The sequence below is a fragment of the Actinia tenebrosa genome, unplaced genomic scaffold (assembly GCF_029948245.1).
Source record: "Actinia tenebrosa isolate PJP-AT-01 unplaced genomic scaffold, QUT_ActTen_1.0 PGA_scaffold2__45_contigs__length_23673736, whole genome shotgun sequence".
Taxonomy (NCBI): Eukaryota; Metazoa; Cnidaria; class Anthozoa; order Actiniaria; family Actiniidae; genus Actinia; species Actinia tenebrosa.
Genome location: NW_028292579.1, coordinates 20,664,125 through 20,684,959, shown reverse-complemented (window position 1 = coordinate 20,684,959; position 20,835 = coordinate 20,664,125). Strand labels below are relative to the sequence as shown.

The 20,835-nt window shown below is 37.1% G+C and overlaps 3 protein-coding genes across 3 annotated transcripts; 1 reads left to right on the top strand and 2 right to left on the bottom strand.

Moving 5' to 3' along the window:
- Window positions 1-891: 891 nt before the first annotated feature.
- LOC116296416 (phosphatidylinositol-3-phosphatase SAC1) lies at window positions 892-14,116 on the bottom strand. The gene is made up of 21 exons (XM_031704433.2): window positions 14,033-14,116; window positions 13,845-13,948; window positions 12,226-12,303; window positions 11,957-12,084; window positions 11,197-11,346; window positions 10,668-10,727; window positions 10,145-10,178; window positions 9,456-9,536; window positions 8,828-8,934; window positions 8,115-8,201; window positions 7,008-7,076; window positions 6,789-6,874; window positions 6,418-6,516; window positions 6,112-6,195; window positions 5,758-5,812; window positions 5,376-5,445; window positions 5,217-5,289; window positions 4,960-5,053; window positions 4,668-4,769; window positions 4,047-4,107; window positions 892-3,153 (listed from the first exon to the last, which is right to left on the bottom strand). Exons 1-21 carry the CDS (start codon window positions 14,065-14,067, stop codon window positions 3,011-3,013), a joined length of 1,800 nt encoding a protein of 599 aa, XP_031560293.1. The 5' UTR covers window positions 14,068-14,116; the 3' UTR covers window positions 892-3,010.
- Window positions 14,117-14,163: 47 nt separating this feature from the next.
- LOC116296418 (large ribosomal subunit protein mL52) lies at window positions 14,164-16,032 on the top strand. The gene is made up of 5 exons (XM_031704434.2): window positions 14,164-14,203; window positions 14,287-14,377; window positions 14,664-14,731; window positions 15,197-15,261; window positions 15,353-16,032. Exons 1-5 carry the CDS (start codon window positions 14,179-14,181, stop codon window positions 15,458-15,460), a joined length of 357 nt encoding a protein of 118 aa, XP_031560294.2. The 5' UTR covers window positions 14,164-14,178; the 3' UTR covers window positions 15,461-16,032.
- LOC148909555 (uncharacterized) lies at window positions 15,979-20,462 on the bottom strand. The gene is made up of 4 exons (XM_089033843.1): window positions 20,303-20,462; window positions 19,358-19,624; window positions 17,657-18,643; window positions 15,979-16,982 (listed from the first exon to the last, which is right to left on the bottom strand). The coding sequence occupies exons 1-4, from the start codon at window positions 20,351-20,353 to the stop codon at window positions 16,392-16,394; spliced, it is 1,896 nt and encodes a 631-aa protein (XP_088889969.1). The 5' UTR covers window positions 20,354-20,462; the 3' UTR covers window positions 15,979-16,391.
- Between the last annotated feature and the right edge of the window lie 373 nt (window positions 20,463-20,835).

Sequence of the window (20,835 nt, the reverse complement as noted above, 5' to 3'; positions counted from 1 at the left end):
TTTGATTGTTTGTTTTTGTTTCCTTGCCTACCTTGCCTACCTTGCTCTCATTAGTTTCTTTTGTCTTATTCTATCATATATACACTCCTTTCTACCACTTCTTTCTCTTTTACTCCGACGAAGGACTAGCGTCCGAAACATCAGTAAGTTTTTTCATCTTTTCACGGTGTATAATTTACCTTTTCATCATTACTGTGACATGCAGTAATTACCATCCAACTTAACCTGATACAAAATCTTTATCCCTGAGACCTTTCAGGTTGCAAAATGATGCATTGCTGGGGTTTCATTACTGGTATAGGCATGCATAGAATGTGTGCAACCATGCGACTCAAAATCCCTTGAGATATGAATAACAATGAAACAGTTGCCATCTTGGTTGATCTAACAAGAGAATCTGATGAAGAATGCCTTGTTTTCATCAACCAACATGGTGGCAATGATGTAGCATGCACCTGCTATATTGTGATCTAGCATCGGTACAGTTATCTTGTTTACCATGCCTTAGGGGGCTTTTATTTATTAGTGCATGAGGGGGTTGGCAAAATCACATGGAAAGCTGTACAAATATAACTCAACCCCCCTTCCATGGTAGAGGTAACAATTGCATAACCCCCCCCCCCCCCCCCCCCTTTATTGCCCTGTAATAGTTTTTAATATGATAACCCCACCCCCTAACCACTTTCTCAAAATAACATAACCCCCCCTGCAATTTGTGGACCCCTCCCCCCCCCCCCCCCCATGTGCTACAATACGGTATGAGAGCCCCCTTATTATTGATAGTGGTATTTGGTGTGATGAAGCAACACCAAAATGCATCCTATGTTTGCATCAAACGCAGGAAAAGCCTTAGTTCTTTATAATTAATGTTACTGTAATAAAATCTTTGAGTCTTACTAGTAGAAGCCTTTAATGTCATTGGTCCAATTTTTCTTTCTCTTTTTAATTTGAAACAAGTAACGTTAATTATGATAACGATTATTCAACAATCAATAAAAGTAAAAGAAATAATTATCATTGAAAAAAATGTACACATTTTCCTACACCTATGAAGCCTGGTTCGCACTAGTGACGCAAGCACAAGCATAACGACATATGCAAGTGCATATAGTACTTTGAGGTTGACTGTATAATTTGTTTTACCCAAATATAAAGAGGTTAACTAACCATGGACTATCTGCGCTTACATATTTCATTATGCTTATGCTAATGTGAACCACTGAGGTTTAATATAATCTCTACATTAATTTCTGTCATTTTGTTAAAGAATGAATATAATGTTGACTGGTCCTTGACAATAAACTATACTATAATATATACAGTGCTAACCTTCAAAACGATAAACAAGCAGCCATTTTTCTTCAATATAAACCACCAAGAAACTGATGAAAGAATGAGGCAATAGGCTGACACTGTGAGATGTGGCCTATGACACTTCAACATGTGAAACCTAAATTTGTTCATTCAATAATCAATAAATAGCTCTGCAACTTGCATCATGACAGTCACTATGTTCAATAACTCGGCAATCATTTCATTGGTTTAAAAGAGGATCAGAAGCCAGGGAAAAGTACATTTACCACTCTATCACCTTGTACCTAGTTCCCACAAGACTTAATTTAAGCAAAGAAAGTTGCAGGCCACTCTAGGTACAAGATTTCTGGCTTTCATTTACAGAGGGACCAGTCATTACTTAGAGGTGGGGGACAAGCTGATGGGAATTGGAAGTCACTATTTTTTATGCAGGGAAAAGGGGGAATTTATGAATGAATTTATGAATAAATTCATGAATGCAAGTATAAATTTAAAAAGTTGTACTTCAAGCCTAATTTTCACCAGCCCCTATCTAAATAATATCTGGTCCATGACAATATATATTCATACTTATACTTATAATATTATAATATCATCCATGGATATCATTTACCTCCTATTTTACTTTTTGACACAACACATCCATCTCAACCACGAAACTTTTTGGAGAAAAAACGGAATAATTGGCAACTAACTTATTTTAAAAATCAGACCACTAGCAGCCGAATACCAATCAACCACAACCTACTTGCTTGTAACATTAATACGCCTCCTGGAAGTGACATAGTTACTAGTAAGTGAAAGAAGTTCAAAATTGAAAAAAAACTGAAGTTTTTGAGAATGTCAAAATGTACCATAGGTGGATCGATTGCAAATTGACCAAGAACTTGAAAAGACAATTAAGAGAAAGGCTCAATTAAACAGTAATTGGCAACTCCTTCTGGTCAATTAGTACTCAGCTGCTTTGAACAGAAAACCATCAAACAGCAGCAATGTATAGTTCCAGAAGATATCCATACCTCCACCACGGAGGGAATTCGTAAAAGTACCCCCTACCCCAGGAATTTCCAATTTTCTTCCATAAAAACGAATTTATTTCTATGACCCCGCTGCCCTCCAGAATTTCCAATACTCCAGTTTGAGTTCTCTTTGCTCAGCCTTAGTCTCGGTTGTGCGTTATAATATTCAGCTATTCATTTTAATCAACTCATATTGTTCCGTAGTACATATATTCCTTACTATACAATGGACTTTATTAAAAGAAAAGAACACATTTGTTCACAATCAAGGCTAAGACTAGGCAAGGAGAACTTGTAATGGGAGTATTCCCTCAGTGCTGTGGGGTATGGAAATTTCCTGGAACTACGTAATAACTCCTTAACCCATATGAGCAAAAATGACTCTTGCTAATTATTGCTTTATACTAGGTGCGAGGTATCCCTCTTTGTGTGAAATAAAGATCTTTTTAAACAAATGAGTAACCTATTAGCCAAACATTTGAGACCAACACGATTTTTGAAGATTTTTTACTGTGCAGGAAAGTTATAAATATTAATTCTAATTTGTATCATAATTTTTATTACCTTGAAGGATTCATTTGGTTTATCTAGTAAAATGGTTAATCGATATTGAGTTTGAATCAAACCCAGTAGTAATCCTTGAAATTTCTAGGTTTTGATGGATGTGTTTTTGCTAGTCAAACATGTTTGTCCTTCGACACTGTTTGTACTAGTTTTGGTTTGTCGACAAATTCATAACCAAAGAACACTACCACATATAGTGTTAAGAGCACCGCAGCGCCCCAGAACACCACATACAAGAACTGGACACCATAATCAGCTAGAAGAGAAAGAAAAAAAGAGTTAGGGATTCATAGCCTGCATCACATATGGAATTTTCTTCAGATGTGACACAGGCTAGGGATTCAGGGCTCAAATTAATGGCTGATTAGTCGCCAGTCATCATTTCTGGCTAAACAATGCTGATCAAAATGACTGGCAAAGGCAAAGATTTGAGGGGACAAATCCCAATTGTGGCCAGACATCGTACAATGTCTTGCCATTTTTTTAATCCCTGGGGATTGGCTGGTTAGAAGTGAAAGATGGCTGGACATTGAGTATGATATCATATATTATCAATGCCAAGGCTGTGTGATATCAGTGATTGGCTGAAGGCTCTGCTCTCGGCCAATCAGAAGTGGTATAATAAGTGGTAAAATGTATAATAATACTCAATATTTATCTTTATCATAAAAAAGGGATAAGCTCATATTAGTCAAATCTATGCAGATTGGATAAGATGAAATTATGGTTGAGAATTAATGACAGGAACACCACAGCAGCTTTAGCCAATTACTGGGTAGCACGGGTGGCATAGCGGTGGGAGCGCTCGCCTCTCATCAATGCAACCCGAAGTCAAGTCCCGCCGGGTTTGGTGTTGTATATGAGTAGAGTTGTTTGTTGGTTCTCTCCTGTGCTTCGAGGGTTTTCCGGGTTCTCCTGTTTTCCTCCCTCCACAAAAATCAACTCCTAAATTCCAATTCGATTGCGGAATGAGGGCCACAGGTTTGTTAGCCACTGGCTATTAAGTGCTACCCTCGTGAAAAAGGACGTTTTTTTTTTTTACTGTGGGCAAAGAAGTTGTGTCAAACTGAGCCCAAGAAATGGAGAGTGCACATCTTGATATCAATAACAAGGTGAAGTTTTATCATATATATAATACGTGACACTTACTTGATGGGATGATCAAGCTAATTATGAACATGGAGAATCCAAACAGGAGAATAAATGGCAGCTGAAATAAATAAAGTAAAAAATTAGTTTTTCGAGTGCAATACATTTTCAAAAGGAACATTGTCAAAGATATGCATCGCATCACAAAATTCGCACCACACCACTGCCACAGCACCCAAATCACACTCACATTACCACACCAAAGCACACCGCACCGCACTGCACCACGTTACATCACAAAGCATTGCATAGATGTAATGCATTGCATCCTTGAGAATTCACTGTGCCAACCAAGAATTAGTTTAGAATATTCAATTTATCCTGGAATTGGGAATACATTTGCAAAAAGTTTATTACATCGTCTTTTCCTTGATTTGAGGTTTTTATCCAGAGGTTCTCCATTTTCCCTTCGTTGGCAAAAACAAAAACAAAACAAGCTAAATCTTAATTTAATCTATAAGTTAGAAGTGCCCAGAGATTAATCAGCGCAGAAGTTTTTCCGGGCTATTGACAAAATTTGAAGGTTGGTAGTTGTTAAGAGAATCTGTTTCTCATTTTAATTTATTTTCCCTTTTGTACTATGTTGTTTAGTATATTAAAGTTCATATTTACATATCTTACCATCATGTATCTCCAGTCACGCTTTTGTTCTAAAGGACAAGGCTTCGTAACACATTCATTTGAGTCTACCACATAGTTGCCTAAAAATAAGTCAATAGAGTCCTAGAACAAGGACAGGAAAATATGTCAAAATTAAAAGAATTAAGTGTCAACCTCACCAAACTAAAAAAAGGATGTATGGGAATTGAAGTAAATTTAGACAAGGATTTCAAAAAAATCCTAGAAATTCGGCAGCTCACAACTACTGAGTTTATTGAAACCCACTGTAAGATAGTTGCGAAGGTACACGCACCTGTCTCCATCCATCAGAGAAGTTGTTCTTGTAATACCGTATTGCAGAGTTAAGTCCATCCTTGAGGGCACCAAATACTGATCGTTTACCAGTTCTGTATGGAAATAACACTTATCTTTAGCTACTGGTAATTGGAAAAACTGCAGTATTTAAATAGTATTCGGATATTATTAAAAAGGAATTTAACCTTTAATAAAATACATTAATAATCAATAATAATAACTAATAACTAATTATTAGTCTTGGTACAAGTTTACCTGGTGAAGTCAGTCTTAAGGGCTCCAGTCCCAGCATACTGAACAGAACAAGCATCTGCATTGTCAGCCCAAACTAAACGTAATTGAATATTGACAATTAGGTTTTTATTACCAACAAAAGTATTCTGGCAAATTACACAACATCACTTTATTTCATACCATTTTTGAAGACAAATTCAAACTCCTTGTGCTCTGATATTCTTTCCCCAGTAGAAAGAACACCATATTCCTTAAATGTTTAAAAATAAATATCAAGATTACAATTAACAATCTTTAGAAACTGACTAGTTACGACATCTGTGGGCCTTACTCACGCAGCAGCCACGTTAAATGGAACAACACACATTCCACTAGTGGGCTAAACAAAGGTTTTTTATTCCTATGACAATGAACATGGTTGCTGTGTGAGTAAGGCCCATGCTCTTGGATATTTCTTCATGATTTATTGCTTCTCTTTGATTTTGTTTCTTTTTCAACCTTTTGAGCACAAAATCACTGTATCAGGGATTTCAAAGAGACCATAAAAAATAGAGTATCTTACCTCAAACTGAAGTTCTAGACTCTTTGTTGCTAGCATACTCTGAACAACATTTGTTCTTTAACAAAAGAAAAAGAAAAAAAAATTGAAAACAATAATTAGTCCATATTGAATAGAAAGTACCCATACACTTACAGTGTATCAGTAGCTGTCAGTATACAAGAGATAATAGAATTGTATACCTAAAAATACCCATGCCCCACCATGGATATATACTTATATTATACATATACTTCTATTCCATACGTTTTTCTTTTTCTGACCCCCCTCCTCCTCAGAATTTCCAATTTCCTTCGTGGGTGGGGTATGGATACTTTCTGTAACTAGACATACTGATAATGAAGGGTATGAACTCACCTGTCAAGAGAATCAATGCAGTTGGTTCTGAACACACCTTTCTGCTCAGAGTGAATTGTTTTGTCCCTAGACATGCTGAAATACCTATAAACATAAAAAATACAGGAGAAAATTAGAAAGAATTTGTAAGAATGATTTTTTCCACAGGCATTCACATAACCGTCTTAATCATTGGCAATGGTTCCCTGTGGCATTAAATGAAAATGGGGTAAAAAGAGTGCAAGGACATTAATTAATTCCATATACAAGTACACTCAGAATGGTCAGTAGCACACCTTTTGAAAAGTTACAATAGGATATACTTACCTAAATTTCTTTAGATCACCATTAAGCCTATCTATTAAAATATTAAGTCTGTCCCATCGCATCTTGCTACACTCTTTGTGAAAGTCAAATGAATCAAATCTGCCAAGAGAAAATTAAAAAATGAGTTAAAAGGTGGACTAAAGATACATTAAACCAAATATCAACCTTATCAAACCCTGCCTCTGGGCTGATGTGAGTCATAGCATGGGCAGCTCACAGATGGAATTGTAAATTTATTTGACTAATGATTGGCTAATTCATTCTGGGTAAGAGAAACAAAATCACCTGGCTGAGATCTAAGAGGCAAGAGCTAACACTCAGCTCCCCCACCCTTTGTTTCCTAAAAGAAGCCACTAAATTCTATAGCATACCTTAAGCTGTTCTCAGGATATCCGGAGTTCCTAATAATTGTTGAGAAATTATCACCTAATACCTTTTCTGGTCCCTTTTGATCAATCTACAACAACAGAAAAAAGGTTTGTAAAAAGGCTACTTGCTAAAGCTTAAAGCTTCAAGAAAATTTCATGTCAAAAATACATGGATAATATCTAACAACTTTTTTAAAAAAATTCAATGAACATTTTCTTTACCAGATTCACTAGCATTAGTTCTCCATAATGAGCCATTTGATTGTCAATGTGATAACGGAACCCTAAACTCTAGTGAAATGAACATAAAAATAATGGATCATTTTGATGCTGTATCAAAAATGGCAGAGGTAAAGCAACAAACAAATGATGTAGTTAAATGTATGATTAGAATCCCCTGTCCTAGATCTGCATGCTCTCATACCAATGTCTCCCTTAGGAGTTTCATTAAGGTCAGGGATAGGAGAATGCTTGGGTAAATGAGCAAACTTCTCCAGTTTAAACTACCATCACTAGCTTAGTTAATTACAAATTGGTCCCTAGGCCCGGGGGGGGGGGGGGGTACTACCACCCCAACTTGGGTAGGGATGTGCCGCCAGGACCTCAAAACCCTGACCCTATCCCAGACCTAAAATTTTGATTTTACATACCCTACCCCAGACTAAAACTAAGAATTGTACACCCTATCCCAGACTAAAAGACGGAAAATACGGTTTTACAATCGATTGCAATCCATATTTACTAACATTTTTATTGTTTTTGTGACGGCAGAAAGCGTAGCCTTTTAGACGGACAAAAACGACCAAATCATTAACCCTATCCCAGACTAAAATGACACCCTATCCCAGACAAAATGTCAAAAAATGATACCCTACCCCAGACCAAAAAGCTGAAAAACCATACCCTATAGGGCAGCACATACCCGTATAGCAAATATAGGGGAGTACCCCCCCCCCCCCCCCCCCCCCCCGGTCCCTAGGAATCTCTGGCTAGTTCATGACCTTCTTCTATCATTTCAAAACTTAATGAACACCCTCCCCCCCTCCCCTTCGTTCCTGCCCTGTCTGTTCCTATTACAACTTTGACAGGCACCCCTGGTAGGCCAAACCTAACCTTATCCCTCCCCCAACTGTCCCATCTCCCATGTGTCTCTTTCTGACCTACCTATCTGTCCCTATTCCCATCCCATTCCCCCTTCCTCAGTTTCATTTGTAACTGCTCATTCTATCCGTCTCTGTCATATTCCCCATAGCATATCAGCTATCCTTGGCCATGGATCCCATCTGTCCCTATTTCTGTACCAACTTTATCATTTTGTATTTAACTTACATGGTCGGCATTGTTGTTGATGACAGGCTTGGGTTTGTATTTTATGTTAGGTCGTTGTGACCAATACAGTGGAATAGAGCCCCTGATCTAGAATTGAAAAACAAGAAACACTACATAAATAATTTATTATTTGTTGCTGACTAAAAGGAACTCGGGAAAAATTCAGAGTATTTCAAGAAACATTAATTTCTATCAAATTGCGCTGATCCTCGCAGTATATAAAGCATCTTATGCAGCTGCAAATTGAAAGACTCTCAAAAAATTCTGACTCTTGAATGGGATTTGAACCCATGCCCTGGTGATTTTTCTGAGTCTTTCAATTTGCAGCTGCATAAGATGCCTGATATACTGTGAGGATCAGCTCAATTTGATACATTATAACCGCAGTACAAATATATATTTCATATATATTCTCACACATTATTAATATCATATTTTATTATATTTATTATACTATTATTTTTATTGCCTCACGCTTCATAGCATTTTCTATGATTATTATCAACAGATAATGATTGATAATAGACCCCTTGCACTGAGTCCCTAGAGGAATTGTTCTGGGGGACAAAACAATGGATTTTTTTGCATAAGAAAGGATGCCCTATTGTTTTGTCCCACAGAATAATTTACGGAGGAAATCAATGCAAAGGGGCCTATAATAATAGGCTATGAAGTGTGAGGTAATAAACATAGCTCCTGCTCTGACAATCTACCTGTACAAATGATGATGTTCCAGAACTGTACTGGATAATTTGCTCAGTTTCTACAAAATTAGCAGAACGACCCTCTTCATCAAGACCTCTTATGTAGTATCGAACCCCTGAAATGAAAGGCATAAAAATATATGAATTCTGGAGGTAATCATGAACAGAACTACTGTAATCCCTTTTCCTGATTTTTTCATTATTTTTCCCTGATTTTTTGTTTAATAAGAAATAATATCATTGGACAACTGTCCAGTAAATACTCAACTTTATTCATTCCATATTCTAATATGAATCAAATTAACTTTTGGTAAACAATTTAATAAAAAAAAACAAGAGAATTCTTATTTAATTATTTGCCATGGAAAAAATATTTGGGAGTTACTTCATGAAGTATGCCACAGACCTTTCGAATCCAGCAGGTAGGCAGTAAAATGTGAATGCCATGAATTTGGCACAGATAGAAAAATGGAGCTCATTTTATAGCTCACACTCTTCCACAAGAAGCCCAGGTAACCAACTCAATATAGTACTGTAGATGTCATCAAAAGAGTTGTTAAAACAATTCTGTCAAGAACCTTGATTTTCTCAAAGCCTGCATTCGCACTAGTGGAGTGAACCAAGTACAAGTACATACCTGCCCTATAACAGCTACGCCTTGATATCACGATGAAGTCAAATGAATTCTGCTTGATTGTACACTGATTTATACTTATGACTTTTGAAGCATTAAGGCTAATATAATAATCCATACGACATGGCATGCAATGATAGATAACAGGAACAATAAATATCATTGTAAATAAATAAAAAAGAATTCACTAAAAGCTCTTAAGCTTGTGCATGTTTTCCCATTTCAGACCATGTGCCTTTCCCACAGAGTATCATTAATTTACTGTATTTACCAGTCACACATGAGAAGACACATGGATAGGGCTGGGGCCGATGCAGGGGTGGTTAAGCCACCCCCTACCTCACATTCCTGGTAAGACCTTTGTTTTTGTCACCCCCTTTCTAAAATTCCTGGATTTGCCACAGTATGAATAGAAACATCTTGAATGCATAATTTCAAGCTCAAGAGATTTATTCGTTGTCTGAAATAGAAAAACATTACGACTGGGCAAAAAAATTTTTTTTAAATGATGTTTTGCCATCCATATAGCAGCCAATGGTATTTTTAAAACTTACAAAAGGAATTGAGTATGAAGGGACTATCAAAAATTGATAATTTAGTAATACAACACAATTAAGTTTTTTTTTTCTTGTGTTGTGATGACCAGAAATTAATAATTACAATAACTGTGTTACTGCTTTTTTTAAGGATACATCCATGCATGACGGGGAGAATGAATTTCTGGAGCTGTTAGAAAGACAGAAAAATTTTAACTTAAAACCAGTAAAAATCAATATGCAAGTTGAGAGAGTGTGTATACACCTATTGCAATAAACATTGTCATCACCAAAGGCGATAGGTAATAAGCAAAAAACAATAGGACATCATTCCAAGATCCAAGAATACTGTAGCTGATATGACTTGTTTTTCTGCTTCTTATTCTCGTCAAGAACATAGACCTAGTGTTGAGACTGATTCAATGTTCTTTGTATTCAACGAAACCATTTGCATGTCAGAATGACCTATCGCCTATTGCCTTTGAGGATGACAACCTTTATTAAAATATGTGTTTAATATTTGAATATAGTAAGAAAGTATTGCGTACAGAGTCCTGATACACGGCCCCACAAGCTTTAAATAGCTATAAAAAACCTACCATGTTTAAATAAAAAGATTCATTTATTTGAATAATGATTATCAAGGTAATTTATCCCCTGAATTGCTGCTTTTTCCTACCTCTGGTTGGACAGTAAATGGTCCTAAAAGATGATTGTTCCACACAAACCTTGGGTCAACCTGTAAAAACAATATCATTGCTTTCATATCATTAGACATAACATTATCTTCTGTCCTATGCATATGCTTGTTAAATTTAACTGTGCAGACTCACTAACTGGGTCCACTTGAATAAAATAGACCAATCAGATAACAGTGAACTTTACAGAGATTGAACTGACAACTGTGTTAGCCAATCAGATTATCACAAACTCACACTCTTATTATATCAATGTGTTATCTGATTGGCTGTTTAAAAATATTGAACTAAAGATCACAATATGATTGGTTATCGATACTAGTTTATCAAAGTGATTCCCGGTTGGAATATCCACACAGTAAAGGGACCCCTTTGGCCATTTCAGACCAATCAACTTGTGACCAGTCAATGTGACCAGCCTAAGAGGTGTTTGGCTGGCGAGTGCCAATTTGGCTGGACATTGTCTGTTGACCAGCTGTTGTTTTGAGCCAGTGCTATGCATCTGTTTACCCTTTCATAAAGAGGCATCTGTAAGAAATCTGGACTTATCCTGGATAGTCTCTGTACTGTGTGAGTAAGATCATAGGTGCATGAGAAGTAGAATCCATCTGTTTGTAGTACTGCAGTGATCATAGATAGGTACAACTTGTTGTAGTAAACCTATGGAAAGAGAGAAACGATTGATGAATAAAATGAGTTATTTGACAACTAAAAAATAAGTAATAGTTACATATATACATGATCAAAGGTTTTGAAAGGGATACTATGGAATATCCCATATATCACTCGACTTTTCTAGTTCAGCTGTATACACATGAGCAGGCTACAGGTGATAGGTTTGATAATAAATTTACACACATTTTACAATTGAAGAGGCAAATATATGAACAAATTGCATGAGTGCATGTACAAGAAAATACAAGTGACAAGTGAGATAGTCCATGGTGGACTATGAGAAAGAATTGCAAGGGTATATTTAAGGAAAGTGTGCAGATGAGCTGACAATCATTTTCTGTATAATTAATTAATGTGCTGACTCACTGGTAACTTGTATTGCACATAAATAGTTCACCCTCCTAAAAAAACCTGGATTTGCCCCTGCGTTATATATAACTATTTTATCACACCACTAAAAATTCATCAATTCAAACATCTGATGGGAGTACATAACAGTGGAATACTACCAAATACAAAATATCTCTCCTGCAATCTAATTGGCTATATTTGCGAAGGAGTTGGATTAATGTAGATAGTATTACACGTAGAGTACCTGTTCCTCCGTAAGATGTAGTAATGCTTTAGGGAATGGAAACACCTCTGTGCCAAGCACCTTCCATACTTCATTGCCCTGAATATAGCCTACGAGTCTTTTCCTTGTAATGACTATCAGATAGGGACCTGACAGATGGGAAAGTAAATAATAAATAGAGGAATTGGATAACACAAGTCAATTTAACATCCCATTTAACAAAGAAATAATAATTAAGGGAATGACATGTGTTATGAAATGAGAAAACAGTAGTTTTGATTTATTCTTACCTGCAAGTAAGTGAATAATTCCCATGATACCAAAGATGTCCTTGGTTTCTGCCGAGGGTGGGATTTGACCTTCATTATCTAAAACAGAGAACGATATTAAAATATTAAAATAAAAATAAATTAATGAACTAATTACAAAGAAAGGATGTTCAGACTTGATTGAAATCTAGGTTTTCCCTTTCACCTATTTTCCATCTCTTTTATTTCAACACTTTTTCTTTTTCATCCCATAGAAAAAAAGGTACATCTAGGTTTTCCCTTTCACCTGAGTAGTTATAGCTTCATCAACTATTTTCCATCCCTCTTATTTCAATACTTTTTCTTTTTCATCCCATAGAAAAAAGGTACATCTAGGTTTTCCCTTTCACCTGAGTAGTTATAGCTTCATCAACTATTTTCCATCCCTCTTATTTCAATACTTTTTCTTTTTCATCCCATAGAAAAAAGGTACATCTAGGTTTTCCCTTTCACCTGAGTAGATATAGCTTCATCAACTATTTTCCATCCCTCTTATTTCAATACTTTTTCTTTTTCATCCCATAGAAAAAAGGTACAACTTCAGAATGCCTGGCAAAATGATATGCACACATTAACCCCCTACTATTCTTCTGTTGTTATTGCATTGTTTCCAAAAGACTTGCTTTATTTTAACAAAAAGTGCATGGCATGGTATTCTGAAGTTTCTTCGAAGAAAATACATAGGCAAATTTTTTTAAATTAATACAAGTAATCACAGGTAAAAAAAAACGGATTCCTAAATTGGGAATTGTTGGGAATTTCCTTGAATTCCCAATTTGAACTCCAACGTTGGGATTTATTGTTGGGAATTTCCTTCTAATACCCAATAGAAAAACAAAATTCCCAACAAACTAACAATGGGAAACAGTGCCACGTTCCCAATTTCATTCTCTCTGGGAATTGGATGGGAATTCGTTGGGAAAACCAAATAGGAAGATTATCCTAAAGTGACTGGATTATTTAAAAACAATAATGTGAATGGAATGGGATAGGTTTCCACATATTTGGGTTATGATGCCAAATTTCATTTGCCAAACCACAAACAAAAATAATAAATCAAGTTTCAATATTATATACTGGCCCAACAAGCTATACTTAAGGAGTTTCAATCTCTTCACAAAAAAATTATCACCACAAGTCTTTTAGACATCAATTTAAATAGATGATTTAAAACGTTTGAAAACTTGAAGTACAGGAAAATATAATTAAGACTTCCAAGAGGCTTCTTTTGAGATTTTCTGCGAACATTTCAAAGGTTATAAATAGATAATCTGATATTTTTTGTATGTCTATAGCTTAGTTAGGGAGACTATATGAAAAGGAAGGCAATGTAATATAAAAGAAGCTAGTAATTACCGTTAAAATTTTATTCTTTAGAAATAATTATATAAAAAAACAGGAATACCAATTTGGTGATGACGTGAAAATCGTATGATATTGCAAAATTAATTAAAATCACTTTAAATGCTCGATTCTAATTTATTTCTTTGACAGATGACAAAATTAGTAGATAATAAAAAGAGTTTGCAGTACTAAAAATATATATCTCGGATTTATAATAGAATCGGTGTAAAAATATTTTTTCAAATGGTATAATTTACCGGCTAGAGTGAGTTCTTGGCTAACTCTGTCTATCTCCAAGATTTTCTCTCCAACAGCGTGTGGATCTCGCGGCTCGATGAAGAATTTATCCGGCGAGATGTGCCTACAGAAGAACGCAAGGTTAATAAAGCTTACTAAGACTCTTTGGTTGAAATCAAATGAGATTTTCGAGGAATAAAAGGCTTACAATCTTGATGTCTTGTAGATGCTTTGATCCGCCATTTTACATGTGAAGACATCATATGAACACGCAAACCAAGAGGACAGCGGCTATGTCCATTGTTTTAAGAGTCAGCATTACTTTAGTACAGCGGTTATTCGACATAATTCAAAATGGCGGCTGTTTCTTCTTCTCGATGTACGAATTGTGTTGTTAAATTTTCTTTATTCATTTGAGTGTCATTGCTCTATTCAGATCATTAATGTTATCTATGATAACAGTATTTTTCAGGATATCAAGATCTGCTTGTTGCTGTACTCGCTTGTTGAACACAAACCAGGGTTTACAAGCTGGTCAAAAATGGCGAATAAGGTTTGTAGAAAGAGCAAGACATTTTCAAATTACTACACATTTAGATTATTATATGTCAGAGATTGATAATATAGAATACTTTGTCTTTGTACCTGGTATTATATTCCTAATAATGTCAATTTGGGGATAAAAAAGATAACTTTTTTAAAATACTCTCATCATGAGAATTGAAAGTCATTGTTTTGTCGTTAAAATCGAGCTGCTCTCTGGATTAATTGCTGCAAGTTAAGAGATCCATTGCTTACCTTCTTCGTGATACAAGTTGTTTACATTGATATACTTACAGGCAAGGCCAAGCTCCTGATGGTTTGAGATATGGACCATTGACTGATCTACCAGACTGGTCATATTCAGGTATTTTCCTAGCTCTCCTGTACTTAATCTAATCTTGATCTTTTATGATATAGAGACTTTGCACTGTCATGTGATAGCAGCCAGTACCGGGGGCAGGAACAATTGAATTCAGTCTAACCTGATTTACATGAGAAGGAATTCAGTATTCAAGGGGAAGGAGACAATTGTTGTGACTCCTGTCATGGCTACCATAACCTGATGGTGCAAAGCCTCTATTGTTGATATGTAGACCTTCCACCCCACTCAGTATTAAAGGGAAAAGAGATGGGGAGGGAACAAAGAGAAGGAAGTTTTCCCCTCTCCCAAACTACATGTATTCCCTAAAATTTCATGCTTAGATATTGGTGTGGCTACTTAGATAGTTGTCATGTTCACATTATTGTGTCCAGGAAAAATTGCACCATGCTCAGGCACCAAGAGCGAACATTTCCAGTTAACATGCTCTTATTCATCTAATGGTTTTAGATGGAAGACCTGCCCCAGAGACACAACGTAGAAGAAAACGAATGCAAAATCGACTAGATGTTGCTGTAAGTTGAGTTTTATGGTTTCTAAATTCAAATGAACGCTGTGCATCACATTATTGGAGCCAATAGTAATAAGTTCTTTCCTTTTTCGTAGCAACGAGTTGCTCAACTACTATCAGAAGTAGAAGAGGCGAAGAACAATTCAAATGACAAGAAGCCAGAAGTAGAAGAGGCCAAAAACAATTCAAATGACAAAATGTAATAGAGAATATCAATTGTGAAAATGAAGAAGAAAAGCAAAGAAAAGTAACATTGTGTAGACATCGTTTACAATTGGATTTGTGAGCCCAGAGGTTGTTTCAGGGTTAGATCTGTGAGTTAGCCATGTCCTGACTTAGATCAGCCCATGCAGAGGTTGTTTCAGGGTTCTATATTTCCAAATTTGAAGGTTTTTTATTCCCACTGGCAATGGAAACACAAAAGTTTTGTGCCCTGCAAAATACCTCTGTTTTTGAGAAATAGTGATATAAAGTAAGATAATAAGAATTCGAAAGCACACCTCTGCATGTCTTCTCAGACTCAGATTTCCGGCATTGAGGTTTCATGCATGCGCAAACCCTAACAGATGGAAATCTGAGACTACCACCTTCTATGATTATCATAGGTATTGAGAGATGGGTTTTTATCAAACAAATGTCACTCCCCAAAAAACATCCCTGCATTGTCTAGAAGGAAAAAAATTTTTTTTGTGTGTGTGTAAATATACAGTAAGATGTGAAATAAAATACCATAAAACCTTTATTTGAACATATCAATAAAGATTTGAACATTTCATTTCTTGAGATTTCTTTTCTCAGGCCATTAAAAAGTAAAATTAGAAATTCATTAATCCCCAGATAAAACTATTAACACTGAAATAATACGTATAGTGTCGTGTCAGAATAGTTTCAAAAATTCTCTCCAAACCCTGGTCTTAAAAATCTTTTTCTAACATTGTGGCCCGAGCTTCAATCGAGCTTCTCCAGTGGATCCGGATGAGTGCGCAACGCTGAGAAAAACATCTATTCCTATTTCCATTTTTCCTTTTTTTCCCAATATGAAATTATAAGTAAATCCCCGATATAATTTTACTATCTAATTTTACTCCTTCAGGACCCTATCCTATCAGTTATTGCACTGTTGCTGTTTTTGATTTAATTGGTACTTTTTACTTTACATCCAGGAATTACCCATCCCGTAAGACATCTTTTTCTCCCATTTTTGTCACAGATGTAGTGCCCATTTGTGTCGTCATCATGTGGCACGCAGTACACGTCACACTTTTCTCCAAACCACCACTTCCTACACATCCTTTCTCCTGAATCATTACAGACTACCTTGCCTACGTTGACCTCCCCTGGCAAGAGACAACTCTGAGAACAATTCCTTCCGTAAAATCCTACTTCACATTGCATGCAGTCTGGGAGAGAGAACCCTTCGTTACAACTTCTTTTAAGTCCCTGACATGAACCACTGATGTTGTAATCTTTTGAAAGACAAGGCTTGGTACACAATTCCCCATGCCATCCCAGCATGCATTTTCTTTGCCCTAAAGAATCGCATGTGTAGTAGCCATTGATGGGGTCATGATGGGGTACACAGTAGGTCTTGCATTCATCTCTGTGCCACCACATCAAGCACGTTTTCTGGTCGAGTTTGTCGCACGTGTAGTGGCCGTGCTGTTTGCTGCTCCGGGGTTCGCAACGACGTTTGCACTCGGGTGGGTAGTATCCTTTCTTGCACTTCTATGATATCAAGCAAAATTTAAGTTAAAAAAGTTAAGTTAAAAAGACTCCAGAAATAGACATAAATCTTCAGCTTGAGCGGAATTTTTTTCCATTTCAGACCACATGTCGTTCTTTTGAGAATACGATTCTTTGTTTACATTGCATTCACATTCATGTGTCTTCTCATTCGCAACCATTAAACAAAGAAATGATACTGTAGGGAATGACATGCGGTCTCAAATGCATGGGCAAAACGTTACGCACAAGCTAAAGATCGAGCTCTAATGCTGTACATCAAACAATATGAATAGCAAAAACTCGAGGCAAGTTTAAGATTGCGGCCGACCCAGGACAAAGCAAAATATTTTTCGTTAGTAACTAATTCTGTGCTTGTAAAAAGATTGCGTGCAAAAATGCAGAAAAACTATGGAAAGCTAAGAAGGTGACAAAATGTTTAATCTTTTGAGAGAAACCATGGGTAAATACACAAACTTCTAAAGTGGGATTGCGACAAGGCAGTATTGAGAAAATGGCCTAAACATAACAACATATGGAAAAGCAAAAGCTACGTTCTTTAGAAAAGAATCCTTCACAAAAAGGGGTTGTCAAGGTCGCTTCAACCCTCCCCTAAGTCCGCCACCGGACGCCTTCATTAGCACCTTTGTTATCAAAACAAGTTTCATTTAAATTACCTTGCAATTAGGTGGAGCCCAGTTTGGCAGACAAACCTTTTTACCATCAGGTAGACTGCACTTGTAGTGGCCATTTAAGTGGTCATCGTGTTGAATACAGTATCTAGTACAGTTTTTCCCATACCAACCAGTATTGCAGACTTTGTTGCCGTCTTTATCACAATGCATACGTCTGTTGGCAGTGCAGTGCTTTAAGCAGGAAGGTCCAAACCAACCAGTATTGCAAACTTTGTTGCCATCTTTATCACAATGCATACGTCTACTAGATATGCAGTGCTTCAAGCAGGAAGGTCCAAACCAACCAGTATTGCAGACTTTGTTGCCGTCTTTATCACAATGCACACGTCTGTTGGCCCTACAGTGCTTTAAGCAGGAAGGTCCAAACCAACCTGGCATGCACACCTTATTGCCATCAGTATCACAGTGGTAATGACCATAGACGTTATCATTCTTAGGCGAACAGTACCTCTTGCATCCTGAGCCGTGCCACCCAGTGCGACAGATCTTTACCCCTTGAGAATTACATACGTAATGGCCTCTCTGATCGTTATCGTAAGAAACGCAATACCTATTGCATCGTTTGCCATGCCACCCAGGACGACAGGACCTGTTACCCAATGCATCGCATTTAAAGTGTCCGTGATGTTGGTCATCGTGTTCGGTGCATCTTCTGTTACACCTAGGTCCAAACCACTGGGCATGACATACCATGTTACCATTCAAATCACAATGATATTGTCCATAGCGATCGTTTCTCGGTTTACAGAACTTCGTGCACGATGGACCATAGTAGAACGGTGAGCAGTATACCTTGAATTCAACACCCATGGTGGCGCGCCTTCCTCGTAGGGTCCGGGGATATACGGAGGATGACTGTCCGTTAGGGTCGGGTCTTCTAACGTACAGGGTCAAGGACATTCTATCTACGAGATCGTCGTTAGTGATCATGTCCCAGTCCCAAACCTCTACGTACAGGCCAACTTTACCCTGTTCGTGAAAAGAAAATAATGAAATGCCGTAGGTACGTATGAGCTTTGTCAATAAAAGCACAGTTGTTTGTCGGTTCTCTCCTTTGCTTCGAGGGTTCTCCGGGTTCTGGTCTTCCTCCCTCCGCATAAATCCACTTCTAAATCCTAATTGGAATTTCAGTGAATGAAGAGCCACTCTGTGGAAATGCCACTGCTAAATTCTATTTATTTTATTTCAAAAACATTCGCAAATTGAAGCTCTAAAAAAGTGCAAAATATCAATTTAAAACAGAGAAACAAGTTAGTGATACAGCTATTCCAAAAAATATTGGTGTAAAATATATATAAATATATAAAATATTGAAAGCCACTTCCCTACTTTTTGGATCGAGATTGCTTGACTGATAATGCCGATCGAAGGTAAGCAGCAAGAACATAAAGTAGTCAACCTGACATTCCCTTGAGCATTATGATTGTTGGTGCAGCGACAAATCAAATCGGATTTTGCATATTTGTCATTTCCACAAGGTAGCTCACAGTTTATTTCAAGACAATGGGAAAACATGTTTTACAACCAAAGCCTTGTAAACAGCATCTATATTAGCATTCTACGCAAACATAGGGTCTGTCACGCAGCATACATGTACGTACACATGTTCGTGGAGCCGAGGGAAACGTTGCGTGACAGACCCTAAGAAAGTATGCGTAAGAACCTACATCTATATGTACTTACTGTAAAAGAAGTAAAGGATCTGAGAGTGCTAAACTTCATGTAAATATCATCATGTCCCATCTTTGATGTACGGATGTTTGCCAAGGTACATCTACTAAGGGAACGAGGGTTGGGTACCTCCGTCAAGCAAATCTTGAAGTAAGTATCACATCTTCTACAACGACCCCACAGCTTCACGTCACAGCATTTGCCGTTCCATTTACGATGTGATGGATTGCGGTAGCGTTTGAAAGCCACCGATACCCGACCACCACTTTCGACTTCTCCCTGTAGGGGGTAGGGTTAGGATTGTTATTTTAAAAAGCAAGTACGTAGTACAAGTCCCATAATACGTCCTATGTGGAAGATTTGTGGTTTAAGTAAGCCTTCAATGCTTGGTAATCCAATGGCATTGGCTGCGCCATTGTGACTGTCATAGTCAGTTACGTACAGTAGTATACTGTGCAATTTTATGCCAAAGATTTAAGGTTAAAGTAAACCCTCGTTGCTTAGTAATTCAATGAAATTGGCTGCGTTTCAGTTGCGTTCATAGCACTGTGTAATTTTATGTCGAAGATTTAAGGTTAACGTAAGTCTCTTTGCTTGGTACATGTAACTCGATGACATTGGCTGCGTTCCCAGACCCTGCGCCTGGATTTCCGTTTAAGCTGAGAAAAGGTTAGTTAAGGAATCTGTGTCTTCCAGACCTTCCAAGGTCGTTTGATAAATCAAAATGTTTCCTTTTTAAAGTCCTAAGCAACTTTGATTTTTCGATGGCCTAAACTCATTGGCCATCACTTTTGAGTTCTAGCAATAGTTAAACGATGTCTGTTAATTAAGTGAGTTTTAACTTTTTGTTATTGGTAATAAAAGGTGTCGATTATCAGTATATTGTATGATCACTTCTGTTTGGATTGAGTGAGAACACTTCGTTTAGTAAACAGGAGTGTTAATATGAATACTTACGACGAACATCCAGAACAGACAAATCCCGAACAGAAGAAAGAGTCGAGTCATTTCTTGTTGGTTTTATGATCGATGTAAGACAAGATTAATGACAATATGCCGTGCCTGCAACAGTTCGTCTTTACACTGGGACGTTTTCCAAATCACTGGCGTGACGTAACCTGACCGCTGAGAACTTGACATGATTTTATATCATTGCTGTAAGATAATACAGGAAGTAGTGTGAGTCACAAGTGTCACATGTACAAACCGTGCCCAAAGGGGAGGGGAGAGTAGGCTCTGTGAGCATATCATTGCTGTAAAATATTACATGAAGCAATGTAAGTCACAAGCAAGTAGCACATGTACAAACCGTCCCCAGGGGGAGGGGAGAGTATGCTCTGTGAGCATATCATTGCTGTTAAATAATACAAGAAGTAATGTGAGCGAGAGGGAAGAGGAAAGGTCTGTGCGATCATGCACAAACCGTCCTCAAGGGGGAGGGGAGAGGAAGATCTGTGCTCATACTTCAAGCCAACCTGCTTTGGTGGATT